Genomic DNA, 25,318 nt, shown 5'->3' with positions numbered 1-25,318 from the left:
TTTTGATTTGCATTTCTCTAATGATTAATGATGTTGAGCATTCTTTCATGTGTTTGTTGGCAATCTGTATATCTTCTTTGGAGAATTGTCTATTTAGGTCTTCTGCCAATTTTTGGATTGGGTTGCTTGTTTTTTTGATTTTGAGCTGCTTGTAAATTTTGGAGATTAATTCTTTGTCTGTTGCTTCATTTGCAAATATTTTCTCCCATTCCGAGGGTTGTCTTTTCATCTTGTTTATGGTCTCCCTTGCTGTGCGAGAGCTTTTATGTTTCATTAGGTTCCATTTGTGTATTTTTGCTTTTATTTCCATTTCTCTAGGAGGTGGGTCAAAAAGGGTCTTGCTGTGATTTATGTTATAGAGTGTTCTGCCTATGTTTTCATCTAAGAGTTTGAAAGTGTCTGGCCTTACATTTAGGCCTTTAATCCATTTTGAGTTTATTTTTGTGTATGGTGTTAGGGAGTGTTCTAATTTCACTATTTTACATGTAGCTGTCCAGTTTTCCCAGCACCACTTATTAAAGAGGCTGTCTTTTCTCCACTGTATATTCTTGCCTCCTTTATCAAAGATAAAGTGCCACATGTGCATGGGTTTATCTCTGGGCTTTCTATCCTGTTCCATTGATCTATATATCTGTTTCTGTGCCAGTACCATACTGTCTTGTTTACTGTAGCTTTGTAATATAGTCTGAAGTCAGGGAGCCTGATTCCTCCAGCTCTGTTTTTCTTTCTCAGGATTGCTTTGGCTATTCGGGGTCTTCTGTGTTTCCATACAAATTGTGAAATTTTTTGTTCTAGTTCTGTGAAAAATGCCAGGGGTAGTTTGACAGGCATTGCATTGAATCTGTAGATTGCTTTGGGTAGTACAGCCATTTTCACAATGTTGATTCTTCCAATCCAAGAACATGGTATATTTCTCCATCTATTTGTATCATGTTTAAATTCTTTCATCAGTGTCTTATAATTTTCTGCATACAGGTCTTTTTTCTCCTTAGGTAGGTTTATTCCTAGGCATTTTATTCTTTTTGTTGCAATGGTAAATGGGAGTGTTTTCTTAATTTCACTTTCAGATTTTTCATCTCTAGCATAGGAATGCTAGAGATTTCTGTGCATTAATTTTGTATCCTGCTACTTACCAAATTCATTGATTAGCTCTAGTAGTTTTCTGGTAGCATCTTTAGGATTCTCTATGTATAGTATCATGTCATCTGCTAACACTGACAGCTTTACTTCTTCTTTTCTGGTTTGGATTCCTTTTATTTCTTTTTCTTCTCTGATTGCTGTGGCTAAAACTTCCAAAACTATGTTGAATAATAGTGGTGAGAGTGGGCAACCTTGTCTTGTTCCTGATCTTAGTAGAAATGGTTTCATTTTTCACCATTGAGGATGACGTTCGCTGTGGGTTTGTTATATATGTCCTTTATTATGTTGAGGAAAGTTCCCTCTATGCCTACTTTCTGCAGGGTTTTTATCATAAATGGATGTTGAATTTTGTCAATAGCTTTCTCTGCATCGATTGAGATGATCATATGGTTTTTCTCCTTCAGTTTGTTAATATGGTGTATCACACTGATTGATTTGTGTATATTGAAGAATCTTTGCATTCCTAGGATAAACCCCACTTGATCATGGTGTATGATCCTTTTAATGTGCTGTTGGATTCTGTTTGCTAGTATTTTGTTGAGGATGTTTGCATGTATGTTCATCAGTGATATTGGCCTGTTGTTTTCTTTCTTTGTGACATCTTTGTCTGGTTTTCATATCAGGGTTATGGTGGCCTTGTAGAATGAGTTTGGGAGTGTTCCTCCCTCTGCTATATTTTGGAAGAGTTTGAGAAGGATAGGTGTTAGCTCTTCTCTAAATGTTTGATAGAATTTGCCTGTGAAGCCATCTGGTCCTGGGCTTTTGTTTGTTGGAAGATTTTGAATCACAGTTTCAACTTCAGTGCTTGTGATTTGTCTGTTCATATTTTCTATTTCTTCCTGGTTCAGTCTTGGAAGGTTGTGCATTTCTAAGAATTTGTCCATTTCTTCCAGGTTGTCCATTTTATTGGCATAGAGTTCCTTGTAGTAATCTCTCATCATCCTTTGTATTTCTCCAGTGTGAGTTGTTACTTCTTCTTTTTCATTTCTAATTCTATTGATCTGAGTCTTCTCCCTTTTTTTCTTGATGAGTCTGGCTAATGGTTTATCAATTTTGTTTATGTTCTCAAAGAACCAGCTTTTAGTTTTATTGATCTTTGCTATTGTTTCCTTCATTTCTTTTTCATTTATTTCTGATATGATCTTTATGATTTCTTTCCTTCTGCTAACTTTGGGTTTTTTTTTTTGTTGTTGTTGTTCTTCTTTCTCTAATTGCTTTAGGTGTAAGGTTAGGTTGTTTATTTGAGATGTTTCTTGTTTCTTAAGGTAGGAATGTATTGCTATAAACTTCCCTCTTAGAACTGCTTTTGCTGCATCCCATCTTGCCCATTATTTATCCATCCTCCCAAATATATCAATTTCTTTAGAACTAGAAGTTGAGGTTTTGCCCTAAGAAACCACTCAATATCTTGGGAGGAATGCAAAGGTCCTTGATAAGCTCTTTCCCCTATTTTTCTCCATTCTGCTCCCCTCTCTTCCTGTTCCCTCCCTTCTGACCCTGCTGAATTGCCAGGAGTTCAAATTTCAGAATCTGTGGTTAGAAGGGGATCCCTTTGTTGTTTGGATGAGGAAGTGGAGGTCTAGAGAGGGAAGACAAGTCTCCCTCTAGCTCAAGGTGAGAGCGGGACATATACTTTGGGCTGACAGAGCCACCCACCTCACTGCTCCCTGAGAAGCGCAGATCATCATGGTGCCCTCTCCATGGACCCTGAGCAGAGGCACCCTCAGTGGGTGCCAAAGACCTTGTTCTGCTTTGCCTCTCTCTCACTTCATATTTCCACAACTTTTCCCCTTTAGTCTATGTCCTATTCCTAGACCTCTAGTTTAGCCCATAGCAGTTCTGTCCAAGCTTTGGCCTCTCTGTCTTACCCAGGCCCCCAATATCATTCCCATTTTTGCTTTATCAAGATAAATCAGTGTGCGTCCTAAGGTAGCTGTCACTCTGGAAAGGCAATTTAATAAATTAATCTCTCATAAGAAGTTAATGACTTATTAAGAGCTTAGGATATTAAGACCTTACTATTTGTATTTGGCTTGAAATGGAAGATTTCTATAGGTGCAAAGCCTTAACCCCAAGTGATGACTGTTGAGTGAAGGAATTTCAGCTATGGCTTATTTTGGAGTGGGGAGGTGATGGAAGAGAGTAGAGTGGGGAAGGTCTAATTTGATGTTGTTAAATTATTAATGAGGCATTGTAAGCCTACGTTTCCCTATATCTAAGGGGGCATTTGGGCTTCAGTAATCCTGGACAGAGTCCTACTCCTGCTACTGACTGTTTCCTAATCTGATTTTTTTGTTCTTTACTCTTCAAGAAGGTTTTCCATGAGAAACCACTGAACTTGTCTTCCTTAGGATAAAGACCAGATGTGTGCAGCCCTTGAATGCTCTCAGGAATGAAGAAGCTAGTTTCCCTAGCAGCTTGGACTGCTGAAATATGCAGTACCCTTTCAGAAACTGTGGACATGGCTAGTCCCAAGCTAAACCAGAAAATCATCAAAGTTTGTTTGCATCTTGTTCATCCCCATCAACTAAACTCTCCCTCACCCTTTTCTCCCCTGTACATTCCTAATTCTGTTCTCCAGCAGGCCTTCATCCGCTCTCCATCCTTCCCATCCCCAGGGCTGGTTTATTCACTGGGGCCTTTTCTTTTCTAACATATTTTTACAAAGATGAAATCTGGTTAAAATAAGATCCAAGAGAATGTCTTTGAAGAATAAAAAGGGCCAAGTCGTCAAAAGGGATCACATGAAACCTGAGGAATCTGATAAAGCGGGGAGAAGGGGGTTCTCAGGCAGCCAGCCAGCCCCAGATCAGTCTTAGGGGTAAAGTGTAAAGCAGTGGTTCTCAAGCTTAAATGAGAATAGGAGTCAGGGGAATCTTATTCACTTAGGAGTTTCCCAGGCCTAACATTGAGGATTCTGATTTGTAACTTTAGGGGACAGCCCAGACTTTTAAATAGGCATTTCAAGAAATGTTGCTACAGGTGGTCTTTGGAATATACCTAGAGAAACTCTGGAGTGTGGGGTGACATGTGGTTGGTTGGATATCTCTGGGCTCCACCCACCCTGCGAAAGGCAGGAGGATCAGAGCTTTATCCTTCATCCTAACAGATGTCACCTTGCGTCTCACTCAAAAAGTCTGGCTTTAGCTGATTGGTCCTTAATTACCACCCCCTCCTTCCACTCCCCAACCAAAGGAGGTTATAGTGGGATAAATAGACTGGTCTGCATTACAGTGGCTTGTATCCTAGTAACAATTCAACAGACAGGCTGATTCTCCCTCAAGATTCTTTTCTTCAACTAATTTTTGGAGACCTAAGTCTTCTTCACACCACACAAATCATGATTCTGCTTAATTTTTTTCCATATACCAGTTAAAGCAGACGAGTAGGAAGTGGGAGATCCATTAGAAGGCAGTTCTAAATCATGCCTCTTCATTAAGACCCAAGGCTATAATCCATTTATTCATCAGAGCCCCATAGCAGGTACCCCTTTGGTATTTTATGGATATATATATATTTTTTATTCAACACTTACATTTTATTTTCTGAAGTTTATCACTTTTACAAAACAGAACAAAAAGCAGGTATCAAAAACAGCAAAGAGTTTACAGAATTTCTGCACCAGTTTTCACACAAGTCAGTGATTATGAAACTGGTGTCTAATGTAAATACTAGATACAGTCTGATTTCCTTCTTGGTCATAAGCATTCAGGTGGTTTGTTTTAGAGCTACTGAATAATTACTTTTCATAAGCGGTGGTCATCTTTTGAGAACCGATTTGGTTTGTCCAACAAAGTAAACACTTTTTGATGTGTGGCATTTTCATTAAAAAAAAAACAACACTGAGCTAAAATACAGAATGTGTATGTGTTTGGATCCTAACCAAATCTTTTGAGATCCCAATTACCCTGAAGAACACTGAACACATTTATAGGACATATTAAATACTAGTTATATACCTCATAATGTTGAAGGCAGCTACTATAATTCTAAAGAAAATAGCATTTCATTCAGAGGCTGCCCAGAGTTTGAACTACATCATAGTTTCCACATCCTTTCTGATTTGGAGTAGTTTCCCCAAATAGGGCCATATTATTAGAAAAAAAATTGTATGCTCATGCCAAACAGGGTCTGGCATTTTACAGATACATTTGCGTAGAGCAAGATTCCTTGCTCTGTACCCCAGGTGACCACAAAGAAATCAAGAGGCCACGATTATTGGATGCTGAGAGGAGGAAGCGTACTTAAACTCACATAATCTGGAGGTGAGTAGAAACAGAGTTGGAACGTGGTTGTGGTGTTCAGCCACCACTTGTTCCAGGAACACATTTCGTTTAAATAAGGGAAGTATAGTCCAGTTTTGCAATGTTAATAGCTGCCAGTATCGCAAACCTTTTTTATAAATTTATCTGAGGGAATGGCATGCCAGTTAATTCATTTTGCACAGTTTTGTGGAGGTATTTATTACAGAGATTTATATAGAATGTATAGTCATAAGGAGTCAGCCACATCATCTTGACCCACTTCCTTACTTAAAAAAATAGGGAAACCAAGGCCAAAGACTTAACGAAACTAGTGGACACCTCCAACCCCCGATACCTAACTCCTCTTCTTTCCTTTGGGAACTTGTCTTTCCATGAGGACCACATCCCCACTCCAGGGAAAGATATGACCAATCAGATCATCCCATCATCCAGAGCTCAGTGATCGGTTTAGGTGCAAGGACTTGACTACTAAGGCTGCCTGAGCTATCTGGGAAGGCCTTTTCCTACTGGGGTTGCTAACCTAGGAAAACAATAATCTGGGACTGCTGCCACCACCCTGCAGAATGTTTGTCTGAAGAGAGAAGTGAAGCAGAGAGACACAAAGAGCTGTGAGAGGAGAAATGACTGAACCAGGGTAACATCATTTGAGCCTCAGGATCCCACTGAGTTGGAATTTAGTCCGTGAAATTCTAGTTGTGTGAGTCAGTGAAGTCCCTTTCATTAAGCTAATTTGAGTTGAGGATTGAAACTTGCCAACTGAAAGAGTCCTGATTAGTAACACGGCCTTGCCTGGTTCTGGAAGCTTTATGTACAATGGCTCCTGGTACCCAGTTCTCCTGCCTGGGTGTATCAGCTTCCGTGCTCTGTGGCAGTAGGTCTCAAGCTTTAGAATGGATAAGTGTCAACTGCATTATCTGTTAAAATGCAGATTCCTGGGCCCACAAAGGTTCAGGTTCAGTGGGATTGGGTGGCAATGGCCATAAATCTGTCCTTTGTCAAGCTTTTTCCTGAATGAGAAAAGTCCTTACAGTGGCCTGGGAGGCTGTTCTATTCACTGGCTGTCACATCTGTTCCCATCACACTGTTTCTCTTAAGGTCCACAAACATGCCAGGCTTGCTCTGGTCTTAGAGCTTTATCTTAGCTGGTCCTGAAAAGTTCTTTACTCCAGGTCTGTCCACTGCTAAATCATTTCCTTCAAGCCTTGGCAGGAATGTCACTTCTCAATGAGTCCTATTCTGACGTTCCTATTTAATACAGAAACCCCCACCCCCACCCCACACATATCCTTTACCCTATTTTTGTTTTTCCCTGTAATTCTTTTTATCTTCCGAAGTTCTCTACCATTTATTTCTTATGGCTATTTTCTATCCTGTTCCTTCTCCATCTCCTTTCCCCCCACTAGGACACAAGCTACAGGACAGCAGATCTTCCATGTGTTCACTGATGTATCTAGTACCTTCAGCACATAGCAGGCACTCAGCGCATATTTTTTGAATGAAAGTGCTGTCAGTTCGAAGCGATTTCTGACTCTGTAAAAATTCCATACTGCCATGTGGACTTAATTATTTTACTTTCTTAATATCTCATAATCCAGATGACCAGATTTCCCTTTCCTTTGAAACTGAGAAGTAATAAGAAAGACAAGTAATGAAAAGAAAGTTCCTACCTTGTTGTGATACTCCATATGGGTGCCTAGATAGGGTCAGCTATGCTCCAGCCAACCTCACTTTCCATAGATCTCCTGAGGGCTGAGTGCACAGTTTACCAATGCCAGTTTTGGTTTTGACTACAGAAGTTTTCTGGGGAGAGGAGTTTTTCTGTTACCATATTGCCCTTAAATATAAGCAACTAGACAGACATGTGTCAGCATTAGGGGCTGGAGACAGGGATGCCTTTACTTAAAGACAGTGATTCTTCCTAGCAGAGGGGATGCCACCTAGTTTACACATATTCATAAATATTTTTACTTGTGCTTCAACTCAATTCAGGCTATCTTCTTTAGTGCTTGATGATTTTGGAACAAGGCAGTAAGAATCAAAGTTTGGCTAATGACTGTCTTTAGGGGTCTTAGGTCATCATAACTGATGTCTATTTGCTTTTTTTTAAAAAAATATTTAAACGAATTACCTAAATATCCTAATATTCACATTATACCACTTAATCTAGTCCTTTAAAATAGGCATTTAAGATTTCAACTAATATTTATTCTTGTGAAGCAAAACGCTGCTTGCTACTTTCCTTGCTCAGTTTCTGGGAGCTTGGGCAGCTGCTGTTGTGTGTGCTGAAGGGAAATTGGATTCTTAAAGAAAGTGCTTAATCTTCTCTATTAAGCAATTAAATAAAATGGGCTCTGGGAGTATGTAGCAGGTGGGTTTGGAAGTGAAAAAAATTTTCGAAAATCACATTTTGCGTTTTAAGTGGATGTTTTAAAAATGCAATGGCGTACATTTAAGAGAAAATGATGAGGGGGGAGTTTTTATTAATTGCTTCAAGTCAAGAAAGGCTGAATATTAAAGAACTTATACAATGAAAGGAGAAGCCGCTTAAGTGGAAGTAGGCCCTGAAGTTAAATGAGATCAATCTCAAAGGACACAGTGCAACTTATTTCAAATAGTTCAGATTTTTCTCCTTTGAAAAAAAAGTATCGATAAAAAAAATGTATCACCGGTTTATTTTGCAGAGTCGCCCTTCACGGCTATGTCGCCATTGCTCGGGAACCTCAGAAATACACTGATTATAGGTCGAAATGAAAACAAAACAAAAACGAAACCGGCAGTGCTATTCTCGCAGTCATTAAAGGGGCTGTCCTTTTAATGCACTCGCTTTTAATGAAAAGGGAAAGGAATATTTGATATGCCTTGACATTTGGTCCCTTTCCGCGAAATCTGAAACTTGAGACGCAAAACATTCCGCAGTTGTCGGTGAAATACCTGCCTTAAAAGCAGAACCACAGTGAATGTCTTTGGCCCGGAATTCCAGAGACTAATTTCCACCCCTCCCACGGAGTCACCTGCTCAGGGGGAACCCCGGCCAGAAATCCGGGTCGCGCCAGGTCAAATCTTGCGCGTCTCTTGTTTACTCCGCCCGGGGCAGGGCGGCGGCGCGGCCGCTGGGTGGGGAGGGCCGCTTCGGCCCGCGGCGCCCGGGCACTCGGCTCCGCTCGGCTCGGCTGCTTGGGCGCCCGGGAGGGGCGGCGCGCGGTCCCCGCCCGGCCCGGAGACCACCCGGACGCGGCGCTCAGGGCGTCCGCTCGGCCCGGGGGCCCCTCACCGCGGTCCGGCCGCCGCGGCCTCCCGGGAACCTCCCCCAAGGGTGCACACGAGTCCACACAGGCAGGCTAGCGGCTCGAGGGAGCCCCGGTGTCCCCCGGGTGTCGCCGGGCCGGGGAGGAAGCCCAGCGCCCCGGCCCCACTCGCCTGGGATTCCCCCGCCCCCTGGCCCCGCTCTCCCCGCTCTGGGTGTGATTTCACTCGCGTCCCTTCGGAGGAAGGGAAGCGCGCAGGCTGGAGGCGGCTGCTCGCCCCAGGTCCCAGCGCGGCCCACCAGGAAACCGGCAGCTGCTCCCCGCGCCGCTGCCCAAGCCGATGTGAATACCCCGGCGAGGGCGGGCCGCGTTCCCCAAACTGGGTGCGCCCAGGGAGCCCTGAGGAGTGACCCCGGGGAAGGCAATGGGGGCATTTTGAGCGCGTGAAAAGTTCGTGCTTCCGCAGGGGCAAGGGAAGGGCTACTAAAACACTTTGCAAAGCTCCAGAAATGCAGCCAGGAGCTACAGTCTGATTTTGTTTTTCTTGACCGATAGCATAAATGTGAGTAGAGGCGGGGGCGAGGGAGAGGAAAGGGATCAGAGGTACCCGGACAAAATCATAAAGACAATACTAATTATTCTATAATTACGTGTGTCTTCAAGACAGGGAACTATCATCTGGGGAATAGGGAAGATGGGGGTGGGGGGAGGAGGTTTCCACATCCCTAAAGGAAATTCTCAGGCTCCTAAAGACGCCCAAGGTTTTTTTTTTTGCAAGACAAGTAGAGACCGGCTCTCCGGGGAGATCCCCGACCGGAGCGAGCGGGAGCGCGGCCGCGATCTTCCCGCCCGGAGCGGCCTTGGCAGGGCCCGGCCCTGCCCTCCCGGTCGCCTCCCTCCCCAGTCTCCCCGCACGCCGCTCAACCCTCTCTGTTCGCCGGCTCCAGACTGGTTTTTCTGGTTCAGCCTCCCTCCCTGGGACGCGCTGGGGGATCCGATGACGTCGCTGGCTGAGTCTCTCCCTCTTCCTCCCTCCCTCCCTCCCTCCCTCCCTCCCTCCCTCCCTCCGCCTCTCCCCCCGCCCGCCCTCGCCGCGCACTCCTCCTAGTAACTTCTGTTCGGGGAGGCGCTGCCAGGAATAACCCGGTGCGTCCACAGACCGGGAGGGGAGGCGGCCGCTGCGGCTCCCGCACGCAGACTACTGCGGCCCGGGCCTCGCGGCTCCCTCCCGAGCCCGGTGGCCCCTGCCCCGGGCCCATCTCCGTACCGTGTCAGAAAAATAAATAAAGGGAAGAGGAGCCTGGGCAGGCGGTCGGGATCGCTTCCCTCCCTCCGCGCCCGCCCTCCCTCTGTCCTTAAGGAAATGCTACCAGACACCCCCCACCAGACACGCTCAGCCTTGGCGAGGAGCGGCCGCCGCGGCAGCGAGAACAAGGGCACCAGGGGGGTTTCCTCCCCCTCCTCCTCTCCCTCCTCTTCCTCCTCCTCCTCACCGTCCTCCTCCTCCTTCTTCTCAGCGGTGACTTTCCAGGTGAGCGGCCGCCGCTGCTGCTGCGAGGATCCCCCTCGCCCGCTTGGGCTCGGGCCGCCGCGTCGCGCCCTCCTCCCGCCCCTGTCACCCGGCGGCGGCCGGGAGCTGACAGCCGCCCGAGGGGCTCGCGGCCCGGAGGCTGGCGGCCGGCGGGAGGTGGGCTGGAGGTGAGGGGGTGGAGAGGAGGCGAGCGGGGCGCCGCCGAGCGCTGTCTCTCCCCGCCGGAGGAGGGTCTCCACAGGAACATCTTCGGTGACTGTGGCACAAGTCTTGGCCAAGTTGTGTCCTGGACGTTGAAGCTCCCGGGAGCCCGGAGCAACTTGGAGGGTCTCCCGGCCAGTTAACCATATTCCTGCACGTCTCGACTTTGGGGTGCTGGGTGCAGCCTTGGGGTGCGTGGACAGACCATTCGGGCGAGCAGAGCGGCGGGAATCTAGGCTCCTCGGCTCGGTAAGTGGCCTCGGCGCGGTGTTTTTCCTGTCTCCTTTAGCATTAGGAGCTCGTTTCACTTTACACGAAATCGCCTCCGCCGGACCCCACGGCCCCTCCCGCCGCGCGCCCCCGGCTTCGGGCGGGCGTCCAGAGGGTGAGGGTCGGAGGGGGCGGGGATGGGGGAGACCTCGGGAGGGGGGTCCGGCGCGTTGGGAAATGCGGGGAATACCCTGGCCGAGGAGCTATGCAGATGAGGGGACGCTGCTTTGCGTAAGGTTCTGGGTGGGGGGAGGAGGGGGGCGGCGCGGGAGCGCTGGAGGCAGGAATGTGCCTGGTTACTAATGAGGGACGTGCACCGGCGTGCACCGCCGGGCCACCGCTGCGGCTGCCGCGGCCGCCGGCCGCCAGTCTTCAGGTAGCGGGGGAGAGGGCCGCGCGGCGCTGGCCGGGGGCGGGCGGCCGGGCGGCGCGAGGGCCGGGCCGCCGGCCTGCGGCCCAGCGTGCGCAGCGCAGGAGCCGGCTGTTGGCATTTCGGCGACTCCTTTCTCCTCGCGAGCGAGGAAGGAAGGAAGGAACGAGAGAAGGAAGGAAGCGAGGAAGGAGGGGACTGACTCGATGGAAGGTTCAGGCGGAGGCGCCCTCGGCTTGCGGGTGCACCGGCCGCAGAACGGTTCCCCGCGCGGCGGGCTGCCCGGGGGCGCGCGGAGACGGGTGGGGGCGGTTTGCATGCGTGTTCCTCTGTGCGTCTACCCGGGGACCGGGAAGGGACATGTGTGTTTGGGCTGTGCACTGTGGGGAGCTGGGTCTGCGCCTTTATGTCTGTTCCCTGAAGTGGGTGGAACGTTGGCCCGTTCCGGGAATGTTCCATGACGTGGTGCAGCCACAGGAAGGGGGTTAACGAGGGGCTCTCTGCCGCGGCGGCTCTGCCGGCTGCTATCAAAGCAGATGTGCTGCCGCTGCTCCTCCTCCTCTCTCACCTCCCTTCACCCCTCCCCCCGCCTTTCCATTCTGAGCGTCTGGTACTGGTAGGGGTGAGACAGGAAAACACTGCTGGGCGGGGGGTGGGGGTGGGGATGGGGGTGGTGATGTGTGTGTGGTGTCTGTCGTATTTGGTGGGGGAGACTCCAGATCTGCTCTGCCAGCCCAGCTGTTATCACAGATCGGTGCGCTTTTTACGCATGTGCCTCCCGTGTCCTGTCCCTCTTACATAACACATCCAGTGCAGCAGGGGACACGAGAAAATGCGACCCCAGCCCTCCAAGCCCAAACTGGGTGAGGGGATAGAAGGTCAGGAAGTGTCCCTCGGTGTTGTCCTTCAGGGACGTGGCTCCAGTGGGGGAAAAGGAGGGGGGAAGGAGGGTTTTCTTCAAGTGGCTCTTCTCTTGTCTGACTTGAAAGCATCTAAGTAAAAAGGACTGCAGGAACTAGTCCTCTCTAATAGGAAAGCTTTTACATGCTACGCCGAAGAAAAGTGGGTACTTTAACCTCGGGAGTGCAGAGAAGAGAGAGGGTCCTTAATAAAGGCACTCGGAGGAGATGGGCAATAATACGTGCGGGGTTGGGGGCAGTGGGGATGGCTTTGAGGGGACCGGAGGATTCCCCTGATAACAGATAGGTTTCGCTGGAGGGTTTAGGACACCTGTAATGGTTTAGAATTCGCACAGGAAGCGGAGTGTGCAACTGACATTGCAAAAGCCTTACTCTCTGCACAGTTACTTAGGCCTAAAATGAACATAAAAAGGCTCGTTTCCGGTACTTTCATTATAGTGGAAAATTTGAACTGATTTTTCTTCTTCCTTTTTTTGCCATTTTAAAAATAATTCAGTCTACTTCCAAATTAATATTGGTACCCTCCCCCATCCCCAAAGGCTAGACCTGGGTAAGTCACAAGAGAACTGTGTTTTTCTAGCATGCTCAGAGCCCTAGTCAAGGGCTATTGATTTTTCTCTTCAGTACAGTTGTTTCTTCTGTAGTGCATAATCAAGCCCAGAAATTACTTGAAATATTAATAAGATACATTTTAATTAAATTTGCAATGATCTGTCCTCCTAGAAGAAGGCAGTTTAAGTTTATTAGAAACATTTCCTCTAGTGATATAGTAATATTTGGTGATATTTGTCCTTGAGGAAATCAAGTTTTAAAAAATATTTGCATATATATTATGTGTAGTATATATTATATATATTATATTCATATCACATATATATATATCAGAATTTGCAAATGTCCTGTGCTTTTTCACCTTATAAGAGTGCCAAAGCAAAATTTTAACCAAGAAGATTGTGTAATGAGTAGATTGGTTTTGATTTTTAGGATATAGGCCAAATAGTTTATCAAGACAGAAATGCCCTCCACGTGAGTAAAATGCATATCATTTTCATTATTCAGACAAAATTCCTGTGGAACACCAAGAAGTCATGGTACCAGATGAAAACTGTGCATTTTCATTTTGAGGTGAATGGGATTCACCAACATCGCCTTAATGATAGTGTGCTTCAAGTGTCATAATCCTTTTGACCACTAGGTTTGAAATGCAGTATATTTCTTATATACAGAAAAATGTTATATTACAATGGTGAATCTTTTGAAAATTGTCTGAGTTTCTTGCTTTGAACATAGGTCAGGTATAAAACAAAATCTGCTTGTTGGCGACTATATTTCTGTGATGGTGATTGTATTTTATGTGGTTGGCTTTATTAGAGACTGCTTTTATTTATGTAAGGGTATTTATGATTAAACTGATGTGAAATTGATTTGGGGACAATGTTGAGAATGGTAATATATTAATGATATTACAAATTAAGATATAAGTGATTTTTAACTGGTTAGATCCTTGTGGAGGTCTTTGGAAAAATACCATTAGAATAGATAAAACATGTCTATATTTCTCTTAAACATGGAATGTAAAAGTGACTTTACTATGTATATATTATCACATAATGAAATCATGCTATTTGACTACATTGAAAGATTAGCCGGAAGAATCTTTTGATTGATCAGGCTCCGTTTACATGAGATGTGTTTACAAATGTTCTTGTTACTATGAAACCAAAACAGAGACGACGTGTATGCAGGTGTTCCTTGTGGAATAATGGTACATGTGTCTGCTTGAGCTTTTGGCCCTTTGTCACTGTTCAAAAAATTAGGCTGAATCTTTTACGCTGATTCAGTCTAAAATGAAGAATCTTTAAGAATTTACCAATTTTGTTTTTTGAAGCAGGACTTATTTCAACAAGTAGCAACAACAAATAACATGTACTCTATCTGTGTTGGTTTTAGATTTTTGAGTTATCAATAATTAGCTGAAATTAATCAGAAAGCTTCAACATACGGAAAGTAGCTTTAAAGACTTATAGAAAATGTTATTTGGCGTGGAAAGTGTAATCCATTAAGACAGGGAATAATTTAATACCTGATGTGGTAATTATTATAATAAGGGGAACGTGGCTAAGATCAACTGTGTAGACGGTGGTGCATCAAACTAATCACCTATGTCTATCACAAATAAACACTGTTTTCATGTTTGGTTCATAGTCAACATCAACGGAACTCTCTGTAGGTCTATGCAGTAGACCTGTAGGTGGAGAAATGGTTTGCAATTTAAATCTCCACCTGACAATTACAGTGATATGCTTCTGGTTAATGTATTTATATATGAATTCATTGTGAATCCATATTTTGGCTAAAACTTGGTAGGTAAGTATTGCACCTTTTTAAGTGATATTATAAAAAGGAGCAGAGGCAGTTTTCTAACTCAACTCAGTGGACTTCAGATTTCATAAGGAACTTCAGACCATGTGTATGGCTTTGCTGTAACCACAGGGGCAGAGCCTTCATTAATTTTGAGTAAAACTATAGTGAATGTTCCAGTGAGTATTCTCAAAGTTTGAAGTTGTGGGTGAACACAGAAGATGGAGGGAAAATGGGAAAACTTTATGAAAACAAGATTGTGCTTATTTGAAGCAAATTTTGTAAGTGATGTAATTTTATGTTTGTTCCTGATATTTGATCACAATCAAAAGCATTGCTTTCTATATGCTATTTATGGCAACTCTAACAAAAAGGAGGTTATAAATCAGTATTTGTAGCTATGAGATGGCTCTAAATAATTTGGAAAAAATATTTCAGCGTTTTGTCTATTCCTGTGAAGCAACACCCAGGTCTTTATATACAAGGAGAAGACACAGCTTACTTGGTCTGTGCAATCTTTGGTTTCTCTGAGGTGGATCATGGCTACTAGCATGAAGTTAGATATAGGACTATACCGTCTTAAACACTGCATTTCGAATAGAATCAGAACTGCTTGATATTTTGTGTCACTATTGTCCTGGGCCAAATAATGCGCTGCTAATCTTAACATATACTCCCATTACCCATCATGTGGGGTATTAACTGTGATGTGTGATCTATCCCACAAGTGTCCATAATGTTAGATTTCCTAACAGTTACAAATTTGGAGTCTGACCATTTGACATATTTGAAGAAAGTGCTTTGGAGAGAAACGATGGAAATGATGTTTGTGTGCCTTAAGACAATTCTGGGCAGAAAGCAGGTGGGGTTTGACCTACCCCTTCGGTCACAAGGTGGCTGGATGTAAGGTCAGGAAGTACTCAGGGATGTCCAGCATTTTTGACTTGTCACTTCTAATCTTAGCCCTTTCTTCAGAGTATTATGACAGGTGCCCTCGTTGTCTTGATCAATGCAATTTATTCGTCCATTCATTCAACCAGTATTTACTATGGGTCAGGCCTTGTGCTAGACACCAAAGGTATAATGATGACCCAGACCAGAAAAAGAGCTTGTAGTCTAGTGGGGCTGACAGATAGTAATCATGAGGTTTGTTATAAGTACTATGGAAGAAATGTAAAGGAGTGTATAACAAGGGGTCTACCACCTCTGTCTGGGAGTGAGGAAGAGGTCTCTCTGAGGAGGTGATGTTTGGGCTGAGACTGCAGGATAAATAAGAGAAGAAAAAGGTAGGTGGGGAGAGGGAGCATATTGTACAAAGAAGAAACGATGCAAATGCGCTGAGGTTGGGGGATATACAGTGTTCTGAGGAGTTGAAAGCAAGCCAGTGGGGCTGGAGGGCACATAACAAGAGAGGTAATGCAAGGTGAGGCCACAGCATGTGGGCATGTTGACCACATGAATCATTATCTAACTTGGCATAAATGGAGACTGTCCTTGGCACATCAGGGCAGGTGATGACCCTACTCTTAGCCATGTTAGAGACTGATCATTGGAGAGGGAATTTGGGGGGCAGGGCCTAGAAGCTGGAGGAGGCTTATGTATAGCATGTGTCTTTTCACAATGCTTCCACATAAATGACCTCCCTGGAAATTTGTTATGATTTTATGTGCTGACATTAGTTTGAGGGGTTTAGTTGTATAATTATTTACAGATAATTTTTTTTAGGAATAAATAATTTGTTTTAAAAAGTAATTATTTGGGGCTCCAGTTAACCAAATTGGCCAGCATCATTGATTCAGTTAATGAATAACTGCAAATTCAAAAGTCTCTACAAGGTCACTGTGTGAAGTAACCGATTAATCTTTAGAGCCCTGCATGAGCTGGATCCGTATGATTCTAAACAGCTACTAAAACAGTCAATTCCCCAGATAATTTGTCTACATGTTTGCAAATATCAGAAAGTTTAGAGAAATTTGGATGTGATTTTTTTACTTTCCATATGATGAGGAATCAGTGTAATACATACAAAAGAGTATGAAGGCAAAGAATAGAAAAAAAGAGGTTCTTGAAATACAGCATTCCTTTATGCAGCCTTGGACTAATATTCCATTTTGTCAGCTGTATCATTTAACTATTTTCTCCCTATTTTAAAATTTATATAGTGTAGAAAATGCTATTTAGGTGGCAGAAAGGGTATGTAGAAATCCCAAGCCTGAGCTGTGGAGTCATACTGGGCGTCAGAATGAGTAACTGAGAGAACAAAAGGACAAAGATCCCTGACCGCAAGAATTTTACAGTCTAGAGAAGGCATATGGCTTCTAAGTAAACTTTATTAAAACTTACTAGTGATTTTATTTGAACTAATTACAGAGTCACAGAAAGTTATAAAAGTACTACAGACAGGTCCTATGTACTCTTCACTTGGTTTTTTTCCCAGTGGCTGCCTTCTAGAATGAGAGTATTATACCAAAGCAAAGAAATTGATATTGTTATATGGCATGTGTATACTCCTATGTCTTGTTACCACAGGTATAGATTCATGTAACTACCCTGCAATCAAGAAACAGAACTAAAAGATGTTCCTTGTGCTGCCTTGAGGAGGTATGGATATAGATCATACCTATCTCCTTTCTCCCCACCATCCCTAAATCTAGACAATAATTAATTTGTTCTCCATCTCTGTAATTTCTTCACATTAATAATGTTAAATAAATGGAATCATATAGCTACAGCAAAAAAACAAACAAAAAAAACCCCCAAAACAAGTGAAAGCAGTGTATAAATGAAGGCATATTTTTTTCCAACAAGAAAGATTAGAAAGTCTTTATGGGAAGATGTGATTTTTTTGATTGGGGGCCTTTGAAAGTTGAGTAGAATTTCAGTGAGCAAAAAGGGAAGGGAGAGGGGCTTCCCTGGTGGCGCAGTGGTTGAGAGTCCACCTGCCGATGCAGGGGACACGGGTTCGTGCCCCGGTCCGGGAAGATCCCACATGCCTCAGAGCGGCTGGGCCCATAGAGCCATGGCCGCTGAGCCTGCGCGTCCGGAGCCTGTGCTCTGCAACGGGAGAGGCCACAACAGTGAGAGGCCCACGTACCGCAAAAAAAAAAAAGGGAAGGGAGGGCCCCAGCATAATTTGATCTGGAGTCGTGGGGAATAGTTAAAGTTACGGGAGGGAAAGAACAAGGTGAGCCTGGGAGGGCATATTGGTTCCAGATCCTGTGAGGCTGTATAGCCCTCCTAAGAAAGCTGGATTTCACTTAAGGTTTTTGAGCAGAAGAGTGATGCTATAATATGTATGTTTTAGAAAGATTATAAGGGTATAGGGGATACTGCAACTAGGACCCGGCGCAGCCAAATAAATAAGTAAATAATTTTTAAAAAGGGTATGTGAGTTGGATATCTTGGTAGCTAAGAGGCAGTAAAATTCCTGTAACGCCCAAAGGAGAAGTAACTACTCTCTTACTTCTACTTGGTAGTAGATTGATACTACTGCCTAGCAACAGGAATTCTTTCATCCTGTTAATGGACATATTTAAAGCACCTTATAAAATAGTAACAAGAGTGATTAAAATATTTTGATAAACATGGCCAAATAGATATGGCAGATTGTCACTCTGCACTACATTTTAAGTACAGTGCTTGCATTACAAGTACAGTGCTACAAAACTTTTTACTCCAGAAAACACTCATAAGTAATAGTGAAAGTTGACCATCAAACACCAACTTATAAAAATGGTTATACTTAGAATTACAAGGTATTTGTGTTTTTAGGTATAAATATTTAAGAAATGAATCGATGATTCATTTCATGGTTCATTAGAATGCTGCTTTTTATTTGATACCCAATTGTACCTAACGCACGACAATACTGGACAGATAGCCTACTGCGGTGTATTTGAAAAGCAGTGTTTTCTGGACAAAGATTTATTTGGTGGTTTCGTTTTCTCTGAAAAAGAAAGCAGGAGCTCACTGAAGCTCTTATTATTTGCATTGTGGCAGATTCACTTAATTTCAGAAGCTTAACAAATAGATGGGATTTTTGAAACTAGGCAGTAGGTAAATGTAGACACACCCTCATTTGTATTTGCTTGGGGATCTGTAGGCATGCATATGTGTATGGGCACGTGTGTGCACATGAACACACACATATACTAATCTTAGAAAAGCATATGTATTCAGTGAGAAAGAAAATTTTGATACGTAAAATACAGCACAGTAATTCTCATCCTCATAGTCGCAGGAAGTATTTCTTTTAAAATGGAGATTAGGTCTAATTCCATAAAAAGAAGATTATAGGAAAGGTAATTTAAATTGGAAGGAGCTTTGTTCACTAAAATGCTACATTCATTTGAAACATGTTTTATTTCTTTTGGAAGCCAGACAACTAGTTTAATAGTGTACATATGAAACACTAATTGGGCTTGTTAATTGGATGCAATTAAACTGAGGTTATTTTATACTGCTTAATTGTCTGACAGTGACATGCGTTGCCATGCCTGTGTAATGTGAGGCAAAAATGGGGGGGTATAGTGGGAGTGGGGGGCGGAGGACGTAAGGTCTAGTTGTGTCTTTGCAATTAACTTTCCGTCAAAACTTGGAAACAGGTCGTTTTAAACTCTCTGGACTTGACTTGGAAATGGAAAGGAGGGTAACAGATGGCCTCTAAAGCCTCTTCCAACTCATATTTTATCAGTTTATAAATTCTACTTTGTAGTTATAGAGAATGCAGTGTCATTATATTCTGTAATTATGGTATTACAAGGATGAACTAAACACTTAAAAAAATCACCACAGTGCCAATTTAGCAAATCCGTTAGAAGGAAAGGAATTTAGGCTTGAAGAGCACTTAGTCTGTGCAGGCTTCAGACCAGGCACTCTCCAGTAACAAACCCGAGAAGATTTGTTGCCATATTCATGGTTACACTTAAAGAAAGGGAGACTCAGAAAAGTTAAGTGGTTTTTGCAAGGACACTCTGATAGTTGGTGGTGAAGCAGGATTTGAACTCAGGGCCATTTAGTTCCAGAAACGTTTGGTCTTTTCACCATTCCATGCAGCATAAGCAATTGTTTACACATCAAAATTATTTCAAAAATTTAAAAAATCGTCAACGATTTTATCCCTTAGCACAATGTTCTCCACAACAGTTTATGCACATCTGCCAGTGGGAAACGCAGGTAGCCCTAGTGGTTAAGAGCCTGGTTTGAAGTCACACAGAACTGGGTGAATTCCAGCTCCATGACCAGCTGGGGGAATTTATGAAGGTCGGTTACCTTTCCGAGGTTACAAAATGAGGATGATAATATCTGTTTAAGGGCCATTGTGAAATTTTTATGAGAATGTGTATACCAATCTCAATGAGCACACAGTAAACATTTGATACCTGGTAGCTATGATTATTATTAAGAAAAGGTGAGATCAAAAGAAATGGCAATAAAAGACTTATATTTGATTGAAATGGTTTAAGAAATGAAGTCAGAAGGCACTTGTTTTTCAATAGTTAACAAATGCAAATAGCAATTAAAGTTCGGGGTGTTTTTCCTTTAGCTCAGCCAGTGCTACACTAGTGAAGTGAACTAAATTCTCTGGTTCTCTGTGGATCATCCTTCTGGAGTTTTTGGTCTAAAAATAGGCTTTGAGGCTGGAATTACCCAACTTGAACTTCTACGTAAATTGCAAGAGCCAGAGAATCAGTATTTACCCCTGGGGCCTTGGGCTTTCTTAGGAGACCAGCTAAACTGTTCATGGGACTGCTGACTTTTATTGTTTGTTTTTTTAAACATCTTTATTGGAGTATAATTGCTTTACAATGGTGTGTTAGCTTCTACTTTATAACAAAGTGGATCAGCTATACATATACATATGTCCCCATATCTCCTCCCTCTTGCGTCTCCCTCCCACCCTCCCTATCCCACCCCTCTAGGTGGTCACAAAGCACCAGCTGATCTCCCTGTGCTATGCGGCTGCTTCCCACTAGCTATCGATTTTACATTTGGCAGTGTATATATGGGACTGCTGACTTTTAAACAAAGTTATTAATTCAACAAAAACTTATTAAGCACCTACTCAGGAAAAAGTGCTATTCTAGACACTGGGGATTCATCAGTGAACAAAATAGTGAAAAAAAAAATTCCCTGTCCTCATGGCATTTACATTCTAGTGGATTAATTTAGAAACTTTTTATGGCATATTCAGCCACTGTACTACTTTCTAGTGTTTTTAGGAATTTCTACTTTTTAATTGGGTCTCTCAACCCAAATAACAGTTATAGAAGCATTGCAAAATCTTACTAAATCAATAATGAAAATATCCCATTTATTATATATATATATATTTTTTTTTCTTAGTAAGGTAGTTTTTGAAGAGGTACTGTTTTTATATGACTAAATATTATAGCATTAGTTTTTCTGGTTTTTTGTATTTTGGCTGTGCCGCACAGCTTGTGGGATCTTAGTTCCCCTATCAGGAACTGAACCTGGGCCCTCAGCAGTGAGAGCACGGAGTCCTAACCACTGGACTGCCAGGGAATTCCCCATAGCATTAATTTTTTTAAAAAAGTTCCTCTTTATGGTTCAGCATTTCCACTCTTCATACCTGTAGAATCAGGTCCTGGCTGTTTTTTTATGGGGAGGAAAAAAAGATGGTTTACAAATGACACATATTATTGTAAAATGCATTGCTAAGCTTGTTAAAGTGAAGAGATTACCACAAATTATATTTGGAATGTATATTTTTAATCTTATTTAAATGAATTTTTCATTTTTTAACTGATAATTTTTGTTATAAAATTTCTAGTGGGTTAGGATGGTTTACACTTTTACAAATTATGGTAAACACAGTGCGTGGTATGCAGTAGGCACACAATAGATATTTGGTGAATGCTTAAAGTCATAATTCTCAAGAAGCTTACTGTCTACATGGTGAGAAAAGACATTTGACCCAGTGTAAGAGAAGGGGTCATCAGAACCACACAGGGCATGAAGTCCTGCTCTCCCACACACCCAGTCCATCAGTCTGCTCACCCTTAACTGCTTCTTCGGTTTTGTAAAGAAGTTCTCCAGGAAACAGCTGCCTCACCGATCCACGCTGCGATCACAGACACTTCTTGAAGCCATAGTCAGCGCCTCCTTGGGCTCTGCACTTCCCGTTTTGTTTTTATAGCCAGGGCACAGATGGAGTCATCTTGAGATAATTTTTTCCTACAGTTGGACAGAGAAGTTTAGAGTTGAACTGGGATTCTTCTGTTCAGGACAGTTTTCTTTGGATGTCTTTTGTTCAGGGTGCTCTGAAAAGGAAAGCAGTGTGAGGATGGTCATTGCTCAGGAGGGTGGGGTGTGAGGAAGAGTTGTTTCTTGGTGGGCCTGCTTGGATGAATTAGCAGAAAAGAGAGAGTACTGTATATATTCCTTTCCTCCTTTGAAGACGCTTGCCCTATGGAGGCAAAGAAAAATGAAGAAGCAAAGGCTGGGGGTGAATCTTTTCCTCTCATTTGAAGCTAGTGATGAAATCTGGCGTTGCAACTCAATAGTGGCCCATGGGACAATCCTGATGGCTGGCCCTGAGACTTTATGGACAGGTCATGGGAAGTTCAGCTTCTCATTATCCAAGGAACAATTATCAAACTATATTTTTCTTTTTTCTCCTGATGCTTACATTTTGAATAATCCCCATTTCTCTAAGCAAGGGGAAAATCCAGGGTTAGAAACATTGAATTAATTTTCTTTGGGAGAAATAGAGATTTTGGGGGGTAAAATGGGGATTTCAAATATCTTTTGTGCCCGCATCGAGAGGGTGTGCTCATTAGAGCCCACGCCAGGGGTGCAGAGGACACCAGAATGGCTGATGGGAAACCCTGATCCCCACTAGTTTATTGCTTGCCTCATTATTGATTTTCAGAATGATTCAGGCCAAGTGACTGTACCTCTGTTATATTTCACTGTTTCTTCATCTGTAAAAAATGAAGCATTGTTTATAGCACTGCCCTGCCTCCTGGGAACAGAGCAGGGTAACAGGAGAGAACTGGAACTATTTTTAGGATGTGAAGCAACACTAAGTTTTGAGAATAATTCAATTGTTGAAAAAAAATCTGATGCACAGCAATACATTTGTGACAAGGGTTAGTAGAGTGTTCTTGAGATAATTGACTGCTATTGATGCAGTTTATTACAGGCATATGTAATTGTTTTCAGAAAGATCATGGTCAGTGGCTCCATAGCTTGGTGTAATATCCCCGATGCATCTAAATTTTGCGTAGGTCACTAATGCACATGTGTAAAAATTTCGAGATAGTTATACCCATGTGAAGCAAAAGAAAAGGAATCCAAAGACATTTGTTTTTGAATTTATAATCTGTTTACTTCTTCAGATGACCTCAGTAATATTTACGATGAACTTGTTGCCCACATTTAATCAAGTGTAGCTTTTAAAATGGGCCAAGTGGCTGAGAATATTCAAAATGACCTTTAAAAATAAATCACCTGACAGTGTAGAATATAGCAAATAATGGGATGCTGTGTGGAGATTAGATTTCTAAATGGATAAACTCCAAATTCGTTCTGTCATCAGTTGACTTTTGTCCATGTTTGGTGAGAATTTACTAATGTTAAACCTAATAGTGTCTGAAAATAGGTATGATGGGTATTAATAGCTGATCTGGAAAAAATTTTACATTCTAGCTAATAATCTCAGGAACTTATATTGTGAAGACATTGTCCTGATAATTTGTCTTTCTTTTCCTATATTCTTTTGGGTTATATAGAATGGGAACAATGAGAAGCAAATAGAAGACATTTTGAAATTAATAACAAAGTTTTCCTGGCTTTGAAGCTTGCTGTGATTATTGTAACCTTTCTTATAGCTGTAAAAGCAGTCAGTGTCTAACAGTATATTTAACATTTGTCATCTCCTTTAAGCCAACTGGTTTTGGTTTAAGTTTCATAAAAAATTTTTATAATATGCCACAAAATTGTGTAAATCAGACTACTGTTCTTATGTCTGACATGTAAGTATTTCTGAAAAATGAGGCAATGAGAGGGGTAGGCATGGGGAAATGAGATTTTCAGACTCTTTTGGAATATGCAAATGGCCTCCGTCCTTATTCAATGGAACCTCTCCTTGTGCTTTTTTCCAGACAGGTCAGATCTTGGTTTTGAACAGGCTGCATCTTCAGTATCAGTTTAGTGTTTTGTGGGAAATTTTACCTCTTCCTGTCACTCTGATACAATGTGTGGTACTGCAGTGATGACTTATTTAGGGCATCCCTTAAAGTGCCTAATTTGAATTATGCTGGTTAATTTCCTTAAGGGTAGGATCTGATGTATTGATTTGCCAAGTGGTGACAGGACACTTTGCAATGTGAAGTCTTTCATAGAATTTCAGGATTAGAGAAAACCATCATTTAATCCCCAACTGAGCGAGTAGAAATCACTCAGGACAAATCACCAAGGACTGCCTGCATTTGGTCTCCGCTTACACACCTCTTCCTTTCTTAGGGAGGCCTTTTCCACTCTTGGACACTTCAATTTATCAGCAGTTGAGCCCTCTGCCGCTATCCAGAGCAAGTTTGCTCATCAACTTGCATGACAATCTTACCATTATTTAAAGATAGCGATCATGTTCACCGTAAGTATTCTTTTCTCCAGGCTAAATATCCCTAACTCCTTCAACTAGACCTCTTATTATGTAGTTTTCATTTTTATTTTATTAATTTCTTTAGGGATCAGGCTATTCATTTCTGAAATTTACTCCAGGCTATTATTTTTTTTAATGAATCCTCAAAAAGAATTACTTATCTTCAGTTACTCTTCAGAATATATCCTCTTGCCAACTGGCTTAGAAACATTTTACAGAAAAGGCCTAGACATGTTTGCTGAGACTTACAACTGGAACAGAGCAGGAATGTCTAATAATATAATACAAACCTATTTTAACATATATTATTTTGGAGATCCTGGTACATGTAAGATATATGGGAATATGAAATAAAGTATAAATAGAGGATAAAATATAAAGAAGAGTGTTTCACTATTCTCATCATCAAAACTTTTTTTAAATAAAATAAACTTAAATAATAATTAAGGCGAGCTTGGTCAGTGAAGGCAGGTTATAAGCAGAGGGGTTTTTAACAAGCGGTTCCCTTACCTGCTGTTCTTTAAGACAAGCTCAACAATTTCTGGCAATCACCAGTTTCTCTTAACCCTATGGGGCACGGTTTCAAACTGTTTACACCTGTGAGACTATCACTACAATCAAGATAGTGAACATAATCCTCACTGCCAGAAGCTTTCTTCTGCCCCTGTGTGTCGTCATCAAAACTTTTACAATTTACTATATTGAGGGAAAGAACTATGCAAAGGAAGCCATAATTAAAAGAAGCAGGTTAAGTACCACAAGGGAGGCATGTATGAAGTACTAAGGTGCAAAATCACCCTTGGCTGGGGATATCCAGAGAGGCTACCTGGGAGGAGACGCTTTAGATAGGCCTTGATGTTGACAGGCACCAACCTGGGAACGTGCCAAGAGTGTTTTCAGAGAAGCGTCTGATTTGAGGGCAGCACAAAATGCATATTAAGTGAATGTTGGTGAAAAAGTTAGAAAGGTTGGGGTATGTTGTCTAAGGGCTTGTATTTCAGCCTGAAGAGTTTGTACCTAAAATGATAAGTAATGGTGGGCATACGTACTGTAACACATGGAGAGTTTGGTTCCCGATTTGGGCAGTTCCATACAAACACAGTTAAATGAAACAGATGAAACACATGTATGTGAAAACTTCTATGCAGAAAAGCCTACTGCATTTATAAATAGTTTGAAGTATGTGTATTTTGCATAGGAGACATATTGGCTTTGAATTAGCATATTATTATTGCAGTCTTTGTCCCAGGAGCCCAGAAATCTCGAGTATAATGACTTTAATCATAAAAATAAAGCAAATATATTGCTGGTGGACATGCTGTTATTCACACCTGTACCAGTTATTCAAACCTGTGCCAGTTATTCGAACCTTTTCTACTTCCCACTT

General features: G+C 42.5%; 2 protein-coding genes across 7 annotated transcripts in view; both read left to right on the top strand.

Moving 5' to 3' along the window:
* Positions 1-10,525, top strand: part of LOC114895911 (basic proline-rich protein-like) — a 62,595-nt gene extending 52,070 nt beyond the window's left edge. The window contains exons 2-4 of the mRNA XM_029223543.1: positions 8,386-9,033; positions 9,429-9,664; positions 10,168-10,525. Coding sequence (XP_029079376.1) covers positions 8,386-9,033; positions 9,429-9,664; positions 10,168-10,525 — 1,242 coding nt within the window. The remainder of the gene's footprint in view (positions 1-8,385; positions 9,034-9,428; positions 9,665-10,167) is intronic.
* The window catches only part of HIVEP2 (human immunodeficiency virus type I enhancer binding protein 2), a 193,102-nt gene continuing 178,185 nt past the window's right edge, over positions 10,402-25,318 (top strand). Inside the window, exon 1 of one of the 6 annotated variants that reach the window (XM_029223568.1) lies at positions 10,402-10,631. The gene's annotated coding sequence lies outside the window, so the exon portion shown is untranslated. Of the gene's footprint in view, positions 10,632-10,976; positions 11,029-12,800; positions 16,905-25,318 lie in introns of those variants that run through there. The other 5 variants (XM_029223576.1, XM_029223569.1, XM_029223572.1 and 2 more) reach the window with 5 other exon arrangements.

This window comes from Monodon monoceros, unplaced genomic scaffold (genome assembly GCF_005190385.1).
Source record: "Monodon monoceros isolate NGI ecotype Baffin Bay Population unplaced genomic scaffold, NGI_Narwhal_1 Super_Scaffold_15, whole genome shotgun sequence".
Lineage (NCBI taxonomy): Eukaryota > Metazoa > Chordata > Mammalia > Artiodactyla > Monodontidae > Monodon > Monodon monoceros.
Note: the sequence above shows the minus strand (reverse complement) of the source record. Positions and strands in the feature narration are given on the sequence as shown.